A 15,610-nucleotide genomic window follows, 5' to 3' on the forward strand; every position below is an offset into this window, starting at 1 on the left:
TCGTGTCGCAGCTTATTTCATGTGTCGGATGGAAGTGGGAGGAAGGGAGGGAGGGAGGGAGGGGGGGGGAGGGGGCGGGGCTTCGGGGAAAGGGATTGGGACTCACTGGCGACACCTACTGGTGAAAGAGTGTTACTGCAGTCATACCATGGCACAAGAAAATAAATGAATCCTTCCAAAAATAGTTCTCACCTTGTGGCTAATATTCCTCCGGGCTGCTGCAGCAGCACAGGCACTGCTCGGATAAATCTGTAGGTGGATGCACCGGACACACACACACATACACACACACGCACACACACACACACACACAAAGGTAGAATCAAACATGTCACAAATTATACATTACACGTACTATATTTACACCCCCTCCCCGTAATGTCATTTTTTTAATGGTTAATCATTACAATATTTGAAGAAAAAAAAAATACTTCTAATGATTCATATTAGAAATAGTTTTTGCAATTCTCATTGTGTTTTCCGGTGACTTTTAGGTTAATTATGAGAAAGTGGTTGGATCTTAGGCTTATCTGCCAACATCGCTTGTTCACGCTTGAGGTTTTTCTCGTTCACCCCTGGCTCGTTTCTTATTAATTTGCACTGTTATTTTGTAAAAAAAATAAAAAAATAAAATAAAATAATGAAGCTGTAATTACTGACACTTTCACGGGACGTCTCATATTAATATACCTGTAGTGCTTTTTTTTTTAATGCCATTTCAAATCTAGTTTTCAGAAAATGATAAGTTAATTACAGAAAATTATTTTTCTTCAGGCTTTTCACACTGGCTCCGACACTCCCCTCCAGGGTGTGTGTGTGTGTGTGTGTGTGTGTGTGTGTTCTAATTCCACCCAATCAGGGAGACGGTCAATTTTTTTCCCCCCTGCTCTGCAAGGAGGCCTGTCAGATCCATTTGTTAGAATAATTGCACGGCTGTTAAAAGCATCCTGGCCTGAAATAAAAAAAAACCTGGGTTTGCATCGCATTAAGATCTGAGAGCTGTAAATGTTCCTCGATTGTTTTCCACTGCTTTCGTGTGTGTGTGTGTGTGTGTGTGTGTGTGTGTGTGTGTGTGTGTGTGAAAGAGGCGTCTTGTTTTTCCCTTTATTTCTTTTAAAGCGTGGCGTCCAGGACAGGCTGACGGTGTCTCTGTCCTCCCTTCTCTTTGCTCCCGGGGTTTATTTTGAGGTGGTCTTATCACAGCTGTCGTGTCTGCGGCGGCTGCCTGAACGAGCCCCCTACACACACACACACACACACACACACACACACACACACACAGTCAGACACACACACTCTTCCTCTTGCCCCTCTGACTGGCCCTCGGTCCCGGTAAGACCCCGTTCGCTCTTTAGCGTGACATTTACACTTAAAAAGAAGCCCTTTTTCATCCTTCCGCCTGCTTCTTATTCCTTTTTCAAAGCTCTTTGTTTTCCTAGTTTCCTTGTTTTCGTGACTGTGTGAGAGCATGTGTTTGTGCGGGTGAAATTTAGCGAGACGTCTATGTATCAACATTTCACGACAAGAATCCAGCTTGTTTTGAACGAGAACTCGATTTTTGTTGTTTTTTTTTTTTTTTTTTCCCGGAGAAATCAGTCATGCATATTTCCCGCGGATTTCAAGCTAACTCCGGGGCGCCGACGGGGTCACTCCCGCTTTTTCCTCACGCCGCGTGTTTTTTTTTACTGCTAAAGAGTGAAATGCAGCCTTTACGCTCTCAACCGCCGACACCCGACATCAATAAGAGCGGATTAGAAATAAATAAATAACTTTGCCATATTAAGAAGTTCCTAAAATAGCCTGGAGTACTGGAACAGGTGCCATGTGCTCGGCTTGTGAAAGAGCAGGCCGCGTGAAGGCTCTGCACTAATTTTATGCACGTAAACAGGCCGGGGCTGCAAGGCTCAACCACATGAAACGGCTGCAGGGTGCCGGCGAGGCGCAGTTTTACCTTTGCGTGAAGTTTACGCGCCTGTCAGATCACTGACGTTTAAATCGACTGGTTGTCAAAAAAGAAAAAAAAAAAAAAAAAAAAAAAGGAAAAAATAGAGGCAAAGCTTTCCAGACTGTGACTGGATCAAGAAACACTAATACTGAACTGATTAAAAGGAAAAAAAACAACAAATACAACCTTTATGTAATTGTATTTCAACTGGAATACTTTGGGGTATTTCTGATGATATGTTATTAAGCTTTTCCTTCCTGTGTTCCCGGTAAAGCTAATCTGAATCCAACCACAGAAATTATTTCATATTTAATCACAACATCCTCAAAAACACTGTTATTAAATAGTTTTTAATTATGATCAAAAATAAATTCTTAATATTGATTGACTGAATACTTTGTAGGTTTCATTCTAGACTGATTCCACTCTTGATCATTGAAATTATTCCCATGAAAAAAAGATTTTTAGATAAAATAAAAAAAAACAGAAAAAAAACAAAGGTGTCATAAATATGATATTTATGTGGGAAAAAAAAATCTGCAAAAATATGATGAGGAATGCCTGAACTGGATCTTTTAAATCTATTCTTGGTTTTAAAATTTGAGGACATTTTGGGTTGAACTTCCAAGGTAAAAATCCTGATATTTCACCTGAGTGTGCCATTCCTCTGTCAGATATTACTGCCCTCAAGCAGTATTCAGTACTTGTATTTCTTGTCTCTGAGTATTTAAATACCTTTGGGTGGAAACAGCGCCCCCTACAGGCCAGAAAGATATGAGAAGGTCAATTTCCGGCCGCGATATTTCCCCTTTTTACTTTTTAATCTGAACATTTGTAGTCGTTTCTTTTCAGATTTTAACAGGAAAACTTGATGTGAAACGCAAGACAGTTTTAGCAGATTTATTTTTAAATAACTGAAGCAAATTGGCACAGAATGATGTTTCTTTTTAAAATTTAAAAAAAAAAAAGGAGCTGTTTTTTTTTTTTCTACCCACAAACAATGAAGCTCATCTCAATGTAAAACGATGCTTTAGATTTTTTCCAAGTGATAAAATCAAATAAAAAGGAGATAAATCCAGTAAAGTAATGCATCACAGTCAGAGAATACTGGCTTTGTATTGATCATTGCCATGCAATGCAAGCAGGAGACAAAAACTGCATCGGTTAAACCTGCAATGATATTTTCAATTTGCGCCTTTTGACACGGTAACCGAGAAGGTCCGGTGACTCCAACCATCTGTTGGTCAGCTCTACTTCCACAGAATGGAGGCGTGTCAGGAGAACAGTCCCGCCCCGGCGCCGGCCGAGTGCCGGCACATCGACCTGACGGAGGACCTGGGCAAGCAGCTGGAGGACATCATTAGCACCTACCAGGCTGCGGAGATCCTGGCTGACGGCGAGGACGGCGAGGAGGTCGCCCCCGCCAAGGAGGCCGACAGCCGCAGGGACCAGAAGCTGGAGAAGAAGATGCTGAAGAACTTGGGTTTGTCTTGGTCGCGTCAGGACGTCAAATATCAGCTGACATTCCTTATTTCACTCACCGAAATCCAGGAGGGAGATGGCTTGAGGTAGATGTTTTGGAGATGAAGTCAGACTGAGATGGTTTGGACGTGGTTTGGAGGAGGCCTGGAGCTGAGGTTAGAGTCGGAGGCCTGAGAGGAGATTTATGGCTGGAGGGAAAGAGGATATGAAGTTAGTTGTTGGGGGAAGATGGGAGGGAGCAGCGCAAAGGAAAAGAAGAAGACAAATCCAAATCTAGCTCTAAATGTAAGATAAGGTAAGATATGGTAAGATAAGGCAAGATAAGATAAGATAAGATAAGATAAGATAAGATAAGATAAGATAAGATAAGATAAGATAAGATATGGTATGGTATGGTAAGGTAAGGTAAGGTAAGGTAAGATAAGATAAGATAAGCGTTTTGATCCCCATAGGAGAAATTCCTTTGTCCCGGCAGTGTAACAGTTATAGTACCCTTAAATATGATAGACAATTAGAAGATAGGAAAAGACTTCCTAAATGAATAGACAGCAGAGAAAACAACAACAACAACAACAACAACAACAACAACAACAACAACAACAAGGATAAGAATAACAACAAGGATAAGAATAACAATGAGGAAAAAAACGCACAACCAAAACGACAACAACAGGGATAGCAACATAAACAGTGACAAGAGCAATGAAGCAAATAAACAAAAAAATAAGCAGGATGTGAATGGGCTGAAACCAGCAAGGGTACCCAAGAAGATACCCAAGAAGATACCCAGGAAGGCATCCAAGAAGATACCTAAGAAGATACCCAAGAAGATACCCAACAAGGGTACCCAAGAAGACACCCAAGAAGATACCCAACAAGGGTACCCAGGAAGACACCCAAGACGATACCTAAGAAGATACCCAAGAAGATACCCAACAAGGGTACCCAAGAAGATACCCAAGAAGAGTGCGCTGGCTACCATAGACCGGTAGAGGGTGTTTTGGAGCTACAGACGCCAAACCACCTCAGTCTCCTTGGGAAGAACATCCTGTTCCGACCGTTCCTGCAGAGGGCATCCATGTTTGTGTGTCCAGTCCAGTTTTCTGTCCATGTGGACCCCAATGTACTCATGTCGTCACTCCAATTGACGTTTTAGCCGTCTTCGAAACGGACGACTCATCGGGTTTCCTCCTCCTGGTGTTTATCGGCGTCTGTTTCGAGTCCAAAAGCAGCTTCACTTGTAGAAATGACCTTAAACGATAAGTAACCAGGAGTTTAATGAAGCCGGAACTTTGCAAATCTGCGTATTTTCTTGACGCCGCTTCACATGTAAAGAACATCCGCCCACGTTTGGAAGAGCAACATGAACATCTTTATGTCAGCAGAAAGTCAGAAATGTGTTTCCGCTCAACCCGAGACCGTGAAGTTCGCCCGATCTCAGACGGGTTGTTCCTCGGTGATATCCTCCCAGATTATTTACTTTGAGATTTACATATTCAAACATCGCTTTGCGTGTGTTATTAAAATAAATTAGACTAAACCAGGATCCTGAAGTTCTCTGCCGCTCCTCAGGGAAGGAGGCCATGTTGCTCATGCAGAGTCTGAACAAACTCGACACTCCGGAGCAGAAACTGGAGGCCATCATCAAGAAGCACGCCGAGCTGGTGGGTGGATTACGCACCGGCCGGGGAGATGGAATAAAACGCCAATTAATCCGGTGATAATCTCCACGCTGTGTGTGTGTGTGTGTGTGTGTTTTGCAGCTGGAGGACCACCGGAGCGATCAGAAGCAGCTGAAGGTTCTGCAGAAGAAGTTGCTCCAGGTGATGAAGGAGAAGGACCAGCTGCAGAGCGAACACAGCCGAGCCGTTCTGGCTCGCAGCAAACTGGAGGGACTCTGTAGGGAGCTGCAGAGGCACAACAAGACCCTCAAGGTGCGGCCGCTGCGCCCAAACTTCGCTTTAAATCGGGGAGGGCGATTATTTTGGCTTTTTTTTTTTTATGCGCGGGCTGACTAAGCATCATGTAAATCATACAAAGTGAAAATTTCAATTGAAATATTTTAATTTTTGGGTATTTTATTTCAACTTTAAAATCGTTAATGATTATATAAATGTGCCGATGTTATTTTGTATGTAAACATCCATACAAAAAGAAAAAAAAAGGAGTTTCTAAATTCAATATGGATTGAAAATGATGAAGAAAAATTGCAATTGAAATTTTAAAATTTTGGGGGCATTTTATTTCGACTTTAAAATGATTAACGATCATATAAACGTACCAACATTATTTTGTATGTAATCATCCATACAAAATTAAAAAGCAAAAAATTAGGAGTTTTGAAATTCAATATGGATTGAAAATGATGAAGAAAAATTGCAATTGAAATTTTAAAATTTTGGGGGCATTTTATTTCGACTTTAAAATGATTAACGATCATATAAACGTACCAACATTATTTTGTATGTAATCATCCATACAAAATTAAAAAGCAAAAAATTAGGAGTTTTGAAATTCAATATGGATTGAAAATGATGAAGAAAAATTGCAATTGAAATTTTAAAATTTTGGGGGCATTTTATTTCGACTTTAAAATGATTAACGATCATATAAACGTACCAACATTATTTTGTATGTAATCATCCATACAAAATTAAAAAGCAAAAAATTAGGAGTTTTGAAATTCAATATGGATTGAAAATGATGAAGAAAAATTGCAATTGAAATTTTAAAATTTTGGGGGCATTTTATTTCGACTTTAAAATGATTAACGATCATATAAACGTACCAACATTATTTTGTATGTAATCATCCATACAAAATTAAAAAGCAAAAAATTAGGAGTTTTGAAATTCAATATGGATTGAAAATGATGAAGAAAAATTGCAATTGAAATTTTAAAATTTTGGGGCATTTTATTTCGACTTTAAAATGATTAACGATCATATAAACGTACCAACATTATTTTGTATGTAATCATCCATACAAAATTAAAAAGCAAAAAATTAGGAGTTTCGAAATTCAATATGGATTGAAAATGATGAAGAAAAATTGCAATTGAAATTTTAAAATTTTGGGGCATTTTATTTCGACTTTAAAATGATTAATGATCAAATAAACGTACCAACATTATTTTGTATGTAATCATCCATACAAAATTAAAAAGTAAAAAATTAGGAGTTTTGAAATTCAATATGGATTGAAAATGATGAAGAAAAATTGCAATTGAAATATTTAAATTTTGGGGCATTTTATTTTGACTTTAAAATTATTAATGGTCATATAAACGTACCAACATTATTTTGTATGTAATCATCCATTCAAAGTCAACAAAATGAAAAAATAAGGAGTTTTTAAATTCAATATGGATTGAAAATACTAAATGAAAATTGAAATTTAATATTTATATTTTTCGGCATTTTACTTCGACTTTAAATTATTGATGATCATATAAATGTACCAACATTATTTTGTATGTAATCATCCATTCAAAGTCAACAAAATGAAAAAATAAGGAGTTTTTAAATTCAATATGGATTGAAAATACTAAATGAAAATTGAAATTTAATATCTATATTTTTCAGCATTTTATTTCGACTTTAAAATTATTAATGCTCATATAAATGTGTCGATGTTATTTCGTATGTAAACATCCATACAAAATTAAAAAGGAAAAAATAGGGAGTTTCTAAATTCAATATGGATTGAAAATACTAACGGTTCTGATGACTCATCCAAATGTGACATGTGATCTGAAAAAAGAAAAAAAAAAAGATTCAAATTTTATTTATTTATTTATTTTTTTGTAATTAGACTCTTAGATTAAAATAAATTCAAATTTCACAATTTTTTTTCCAGAATGGGGGAATAAATTCCTGTTTCTATGGGGTTTGCAAAGAATCAAGCAGAAATCTCATTTGCAAATCATTTTTAAATGTAATTTGCCCCGTAACCTCAGTAATTTATTCCCATTTGGATTCATTCGACATTTTTCTGTATTTCAATGACCTTCGATGGACAGTTTTTGCAAAAGCTCTCCCCATTCCTTTTGATGCGATATCTCACAAAAGATCATTTCACGACTTGAAGGTATTTTTCCGCTGCTTTATTTCTTCTGGGCTCTAAAAAAACCCCAAACCTTGAAATCCCCGAACATTTTTGAACATCAATAATGCGCTTTTTGCAAGAAGGGCTACACGTTAAATGACAGTTATCAGACGTATCGGTCGGTATGGTTCCTCAAAGCCGAGGGATTTTGTTTTCCATTTCTGGAGCTTCTGATTTTTATTTATGGTTATCGGGCTGCGGCTCAGAAGTCCAGGTTTTGGCGGTTACCTTGGATTGGGTTCCGCGCACATTTATACGAAGCGACTGGACCCAATGACGTCAAACGGGAAGGAAAGCAAAATAAATCTATTTTAGTCTCCGCTTGAAAAACCAAACATTTTAATCCTGATTTATGGATGGTTTGATAAAGGGGGCGGGGAGGTGAACTCCCGCCAAAAACAAACTCATTTTCTAGGCAGAGAAGGAGAGAAATGTCGAGAATAAAAGCAGGATGAATTTATGGGTTAAACTAGGAACAAATAAAGAAGAAATTAGTTTCCCCTTTTGGGATTTTTTTTTTTGTTTCAGTACTGTTGAGCCGCATTTTGTTATATCAGTGCAGTTTTATGATAAACGTCCAAAATGTAATAACTTTTTCATTTCATTTTGTAATAAAGCTGCATTTTGTAATACATTTTTGCCGCATTATGTAATAAATTATTACATTTTGAGAAGATTATTACAAAATGCACTTGCAACTTTTTTAATCTCTAGGAAATGTAATAACATAGAATTTACAGAATATTCTCTGTTAATGCAACCTTTGAATAGTGTACTGATAGTAATTGCTAAGTGCTGCTACTAGGCTAATACAGTGATACTAATAATAGGCCGAGCTTTTACAAATACTTTAAAGTAAAATAAAATACAATTAACAAACAAATAAACTATGCTTTAGAATTGTTATTACATAATGCACCATGTTATTACATTTCCTAGAGAATAAAAAAGTTGCAATTGCATTTTGTAATAATCGTCTCAATATGTAATAAATTATTACATAATGCGGCAAATTTACTACAAAATGCGTTGGGGCAGTTTATTACAAAATACGGCTTTATTCCAAAATGAAATGAAAAAATTATTACATTTTGGACGTTTATTACAAAATGCGGCTCAACAGTACTTTGAGTACCTAAACAATCCCATGCTTTGGAAATTGTTTAGCAGCAGCTAAAGCGACAGTGACAAGAAGCTAGCTAAAAATACAAGTAAAACAATAGATGAAATAAATAAACACAGGTGTGTAAAAGCATAAAGTATAATCTATAAAAATATTGAAAAAATAATAAAAAAACATGCGTCTTCACCTCGCATTCCGTTCGATTTTAACATTTTTATCCCGTTGTTCACTTTGCAATCAATATTTTTTTTTATCCTCGTTTTTCCACTCCATACTCATCCTGTTTGTTTTTATCCTTGTTGTCATTCTGTTATCTGTTGCTATCTTTATGACTGTCTTTGTCCTTTAAATTGTCTCCTCTGTTTATATATCTATTCATATCCAGCCATATTGTTAGTAATTGTAATTTCCCCGATGGGGATCAATAAAGTATTATCTTATCTGAACTTAAAATGACAGCATATTTTCCCCAACAACTCTGCATGCAAAGGCCGCTAACCGTTTCGTTTTTACAAATAATAACCACCTAAAATGTCGCCGGGAGGTAACGAAATAACGTTGGGACCCGTAATGGCCCATTCGGGATTAGTTTTACGTGGATAATTTACAAGAAAATTTGAGCTGGTAGTTAAACTGTACTTGATGTGATCAGGAGGAGACGCTGCAGCGTTGCCGGGAGGACGACCTGAAGAGGAAGGAGATCACCACCCACTTCCAGGGGACGCTCGGCGAGATCCAGGCCCAGATCGAGGAGCACAGCAGCCGCAACGCCAAGCTGTGCCAGGAAAACGCCGCGCTGACCGAGAAACTGAAGGGGCTCATTTCCCAGTACGACCAGCGGGAGGCGGTACTGATCCTGCTGCACGCTCCCTTCTGGGAGGGTCGTCATGGCGACGCAAAAACAAACCGGGGGATTCAATGTCCGAGCTTGTAGACAGAAATATTGACATGATTTTTTTTTTTGCACATCAATTTTGATTTGAATTTAAATATTTGTGTCGATTTTTTTAAATTTGAATTAAATTGAATTTTGAATTTTTCGCTCTTTCGTTTCTCTGCCCCTCGATGGTTTTTAATTTTGTCGTTCAAATCATCGTTAAATTTGAATTCAATTATTTGTGTCGATTTTTTTTTAAATTTCAACTTTTGAACTTTTTGCTCTTTCGTTTCTCTGCCCCTCGATGGTTTTTAATTTTGTCGTTAAAATCATGGTTTAATTTGAATTCAAATATTTGTGTCGATTTTCAAATTTTGAATTTTTTGCTCTTTTGTTTCTCTGCCCCTCGATGGTTTTTAATTTTGTCGTTCAAATCATCGTTAAATTTGAATTCAAATATTCGTGTAGATTTTTCAAGATTTCAACTTTTGAATTTTTTTGCTCTTTCTTTTCTCTGCCCCTCGATGGTTTTTAATTTTGTCGTTAAAATCATGGTTTAATTTGAATTCAAATATTTGTGTTGATTTTTCAAATTTTCAAATTTTGAATTTTTTGCTCTTTTGTTTCTCTGCCCCTCGATGGTTTTTAATTTTGTCGTTAAAATCATCGTTAAATTTGAATTCAATTATTTGTGTCGATTTTTTTTAAATTTCAACTTTTGAATTTTTCGCTCTTTTGTTTCTCTGCCCCTCGATGGTTTTTAATTTTGTCGTTAAAATCATGGTTTAATTTGAATTCAATTATTTGTGTCAATTTTTCAAATTTTCAAATTTTGAATTTTTTGGTCTTTTGTTTCTCTGCCCCTCGATGGTTTTTAATTTTGTCGTTAAAATCATCATTTAATTTGAATTCAAATATTCGTGTAGATTTTTCAAGATTTCAACTTTTGAATTTTTCGCTCTTTTGTTTCTCTGCCCCTCGATGGTTTTTAATTTTGTCGTTAAAATCATCATTTAATTTGAATTCAATTATTTGTGTCAATTTTTCAAATTTTCAAATTTTGAATTTTTTGATCTTTTGTTTCTCTGCCCCTCAATGGTTTTTAATTTTGTCGTTAAAATCATCATTTAATTTGAATTCAAATATTCGTGTAGATTTTTCAAGATTTCAACTTTTGAATTTTTTCGCTCTTTTGTTTCTCTGCCCCTCGAAGGTTTTTAATGTTGTCATTAAAATCTTCGTTTCATTTGAATTCAAATATTTGTGTCAATCTTTCAAAATTTCAACTTTTGAATTTTTCGCTCGTTCGTTTCTCTGCCCCTCGAAGGTTTTTATTTTTGTCGTTAAAATCATAGTTTAATTTGAATTCAAATATTAATTTTTCAAAATTTCAACTTAAGAATTTTTCGCTAAAATCATCATTTAATTTGAATTCAATTATTTGTGTTTGAGTTTTCATAATTTCAACTTTGAATTTTTCGGGCTTTTGTTTCTCTGCCACTTGAGTTTTTTTTTTATTTTGTTGTTATAATCAAATTTTTAATTTGAATTCAAATATTTGAGTCGATTTTTCAAAATTTCAACTTTTGAATTTTTTGCGCTTTTGTTGCTCTGCCCCTCGAAGGTTTTCAATTTTGTTGTTAAAATCATCGTTTAATTTGAATTCAAATATTTGTGTCGATTTTTCAAAATTGCAACTTGTTTTTTTTTCGCTTTTTCACTTCTCTGCCCCCCGAAGGTTTTTAACTTTGTCGTTAAAATCATTGTTAAGTTTGATCAACAACACAAAGTTTGATGTTCGTGATTTTCTTTTCAGTTTTCTAGTAAATCGGGACGATTCTACCACTTTTACAACAACGATTGCGATCGTCATTTTCTGCTTGAGAATAAGTGAACCTGCACAGCCTCCATGAGATCGAACTAATGAAGAGAGAACAAATGTCTTTCCAGAACCTGGACAAGGTCTTCAAGCACAGGGACCTGAAAGAAAAGCTGCTGGAAACCAAACTCACGCAGGCGACCGTGATCCTGAAGGAGGCCGAGGAGAAGCACAAGCTGGAGAAGGAGCTGGTGAGCCTCCCTGGTTTATTAGTATTCAATATTTTAGGATTTAAAATAAAGATTCAAAATAGTTACAATTACTTGAAAGATTGTTTTCTAGTGTTTTGAGCCAAATAAATTGAATTAAATTGAAATATAAAATGAAATAAAATGGAACAAAACAAGACAAAAAAAAAAAGAACAAAGTAAAAAGTGTTAAATAAAAAATCTAAATAAAATGAAATGAAATAAAAAAGAACAAAATAAGAAAATAAAACAAAATAAAATAAAAAAGGAAAATAAAATCAAACAAAATAGAAGTGAAATGATATAAAAATAAAACCAAACCAAAGCGAACAAAATAAAATAAAATGAAACAAAACAAAGCAAAACAAATCAAAATAAAATAACATAGACAAAACAAAAAAAAAAAGTAAAATCAAATCAAACAAAATAGAAGTGAAATGAAGTAAAAATAAAACCAAAACAAACCAAACAAAACAAAATAAAATGAAACAAAACAAAGCAAAAACAAATCAAAATAAAATAAAACAAAACAAAGCAAAATAAAAAAAGCAAAATAAAATAAAACAAAATAGAAGTGAAATGAAATAAAAATAAAACCAAACCAAAAAAAAACAAAACAAAATAGAAGTGAAATGAAATAAAAATAAAACCAAACCAAAAAAAACAAAACAAAATAAATGAACCAAAAAAAGCAAAATAAAATGAAACAAAGCAAAGCAAAATAAAAATTAACAAAACAAATCAAACCAAAACAAAATAAAAAAGTAAAATAAAATAAAACAAAATAGAAGTGAAATTAAATAAAAACAAAACCAAAACAAACAAAACAAAACAAAATAAAATAAAATAAGTCAAATAAAATCAAACAAAATAATAGTGAAATTAAATCAAAAGAAAACCAATCCAAACCAAAACAAAACAAAATTAAATTAAAAAAGTAGAATAAAATAAAACAAAATAGAAGTGAAATGAAATAAAAATAAAACCAATCCAAACCAAAAATAAAAAAATAAAAAATTAAATAAGTAGAATAAAATAAAACAAAATAGAAGCGAAATTAAATAAAAATAAAACCAATCCAAACCAAAACAAACAAAACAAAACAAAACAAAAAAATAGGATAAAATAAAACAAAATAGCGGTGAAATGAAATAAAAATAAACCCAAATAAAACAAAATAAAATAAAATATACTTAATAATTGTGGTATATCATCGCCGTGCTCCCACCACCACCACCTTTGTATGTGCATCTTATCTGAGCGTCTCTCCGGTGCAGCTGCTGAAACAGGTGACGGAGTGTAAGCTGCAGGTCAAGTCCCTGAAGGAGCAGGAAAGCAACATGAAGGCCCAGGTAGGGTGACGGAGCATCACCTGCCAATCACACACACACACCGACACACACCGGAAACGTTAATTCTATCCGTCATATTTCCCTTCTCCTCTCCCCAGCTGGCGATGTACTCCCAGAAATTCGACGAATTCCAGGGCACGGTTTCAAAGAGCAACAGCGTCTACAGCGGCTTCAAACAGGACATGGACAAAGTGAGAATAAAAATACCCGAAGCCGGATACACGATGCGATTGTTTACTTTACCTGCGAGTACAAAGATGATTTCAGAAAAAAAAAAAAAAAAAAAAAAAAAAAAAATCAAGTGTAGTATCGCTCTATTTTTAGGGCTGCTTTTGATTCCTCTTTTTTTTTTTTCTTGTCCTAGATGGCGAAGAAAATGAAAAAGCTGGAGAAGGAGTGTCAGTCGTGGAAGAGTCGCTTTGACGGCTGCAACAAGAGCCTGGTGGAGATGGTGTCGGACGTGAGAGGCGTTTTCGCTTATTTTAGCTGGTTCTCCGATTAGCCGGCCCAGATGAGCATCGAGATTAACGCGAAAAAATATAATGCTTAGATAGACGCCGCTCGGAAAAATAAAGGGAACACTAAAATAACACATCCTAGATCCGAATGGATGAAATATTCTTATTAGATGCTTCGTTTTTTTGACATAGTTGAAGGTGTTGACCACAAAATCACACAAAAATAGTCGGGAAATGAAATGTATGAAAGTGGAAAAACACATGTAAAACACATGAAAAGTGCTATACTAATCCTATGTATTATTATTATTATTATCATTATTACTATTTATGTAATGTTCTTCAAATAAGAATAAGAACAACTTTATATATCTCAAGGGAATTGTTGTGTCAGAGTTACAAGAAAAATATAACAATAATAAATAATAGCAGAAAATTGTATAAACAGTATAAAAAATAAGAAAAAAGGCAGAATATGAAATGAGAATAAACTATAAAGTGTCTTAAGTAACAAGTGAAAACTATAAAGATTCTTATGTAACAAGGGAAAGATAAGGAGTGCACAAGAGTATGAAAAAATAGCTGTTATGAAATGAAATATTGCACAGTTATGAACATATATACAGATAAATTATTACAGTTGAAAATGATTGCAATTTACAGTAAGTGGGTCAGATTTTTTTTTTATTTTTTCTTAAAGTTTAAGATTTTAAGATTTTCCTTCAGCTGAAGGGAGAGAAATTAAAAAATTCAACAAAAACAAGAACAAAGTCCAAATGAATCTGTATTGCTGAATCCATTGTGTTGTTTAAGAGTTCCCTTTATTTTTTGAAGTTGTATATCTTTAAAATATTTTAAAAAATGTACTAAATATAATATACAACATATACAATCATATTGTAATATACAAGATAAATATTGCATTAGTTTCGTACAGGTTTTGAACCATTTTTTTTTTTTTTAGATTTTGTGAATTTGTGTCCATCGGCCTCATGCATTGTTTTATAAAATAATATTTTTTTCAGGGAAATTAAAAAAAAAAAAAAAAAAAAAAAAAGGATAATCGAACCGCGTTGATCTGCACCGTGGAACCTGTTCCCATCTCTTCCAGAAAGCCCTGAAGGAGAAAGAGTTTGAGCTCATCACCATCAAGAACCAGAAGCTGGAGAACCTGTGCAGGGCTCTGCAGGAGGAGAGGAGGAGCCTCTATGAGAAGGCCCGAGGAGCCGGAGGTGAAGAAGAAGTAGAAGATGAGGAGCAGAAGAAGAAGAAGGAGAAGAAGGAGGAGGAGGTGGAGACCCCGAAAGAAGAACCTCCTGCCGGGATCCAGGAACCCGGCTCGCCCCGAGTCCAGGAACTGGCCAAACTGAAGGCGGAGCAGGAGCTCCTGAAGGAGATCGCCAGCTCCTTCACCATCTCCCACACGGATGAAGGTCGAGCTAACGGACTCTCGGAGGCGGGTCGGGAACAGGAGAAGGAGGAGGAACTCACGGAGCAGAACCACCAGGAGGTCCTCCGAGAAGATGAAGACGCCAGACGGCAGGAAGAGAGGGATTTGGAAATGGAGTCCGTCGACTGATGTGGAAACGAGTTGGCAATAAATATTGATTCGCAGCAATAAAAGGAATGATGTCTGAGGGTTCATTTCGGCGCAGACATCCTGAAAGGAAGTCCTCCAGATGCCTTCAGATTTTCACCGTTTATTAGCGGTTTAAAAGACATGCAAAGTCAGCCTTGTAATTTTTTCATCGATTACAATTTTCCTTCTCCTTGGTCGACCTTGCAGTGTTTTTTTTTTTTACGCCCCGCCGAGGAGAATGAGGTTCGCCTCAGCAAGATAGAGTAGGAATCGAGTGGAACGGTGAAGTTCCAGGTTGTGGAGATAAAGAAGTTGACTTTGGGAGATTTGAAGTACTTGGGGTCAACGGACCAGAGAAAGGTGGATGTTGAGGTTCTCTTTGGGAGCGAGGAGGGTGGAGGAGATCAGGAACCACTGAGATGGTTTGGACACGTTACATTACATTACATTATATTACGTTCCAGTCATTCGGCAGACGCTTTTATCCAAAGCGACTTACAAAAAGTGCAATTCAGCCCCCGAAGATCCGAAGTACCAGTTATCGGACGTCAGAAGTGACCACTCAACCAAATATCCATCTCAGAAAATCATATACATACATACATTCATTTAGTTTTTTT

General features: G+C 35.6%; 1 protein-coding gene across 1 annotated transcript; it reads left to right on the forward strand.

The window, feature by feature from the left end:
• Positions 1-1,170: 1,170 nt before the first annotated feature.
• Positions 1,171-15,034, forward strand: txlnbb (taxilin beta b). The gene is made up of 10 exons (XM_086157689.1): positions 1,171-1,332; positions 3,194-3,428; positions 5,000-5,091; positions 5,191-5,361; positions 9,310-9,504; positions 11,485-11,604; positions 12,879-12,953; positions 13,052-13,144; positions 13,318-13,413; positions 14,523-15,034. The coding sequence occupies exons 2-10, from the start codon at positions 3,209-3,211 to the stop codon at positions 14,988-14,990; spliced, it is 1,530 nt and encodes a 509-aa protein (XP_086013815.1). The 5' UTR covers positions 1,171-1,332; positions 3,194-3,208; the 3' UTR covers positions 14,991-15,034.
• The last annotated feature ends 576 nt before the right edge of the window (positions 15,035-15,610 follow it).

The sequence above is a fragment of the Fistularia commersonii genome, chromosome 1 (assembly GCF_037954325.1).
Source record: "Fistularia commersonii isolate RoL2024-O1a breed Wild chromosome 1, RoL_Fcom_v1.0, whole genome shotgun sequence".
Lineage (NCBI taxonomy): Eukaryota > Metazoa > Chordata > Actinopteri > Syngnathiformes > Fistulariidae > Fistularia > Fistularia commersonii.

Coding starts and splice junctions, on each gene's coding strand:
- txlnbb (XM_086157689.1), top strand. CDS start 3,209: ATGGAGGCGTGTCAGGAGAACAGTCCCGCCCCGGCGCCGGCCGAGTGC. Junction 5,362..9,309: donor GGCACAACAAGACCCTCAAG/GTGCGGCCGCTG, acceptor TGATGTGATCAG/GAGGAGACGCTGCAGCGTTG. Junction 9,505..11,484: donor AGTACGACCAGCGGGAGGCG/GTACTGATCCTG, acceptor ATGTCTTTCCAG/AACCTGGACAAGGTCTTCAA.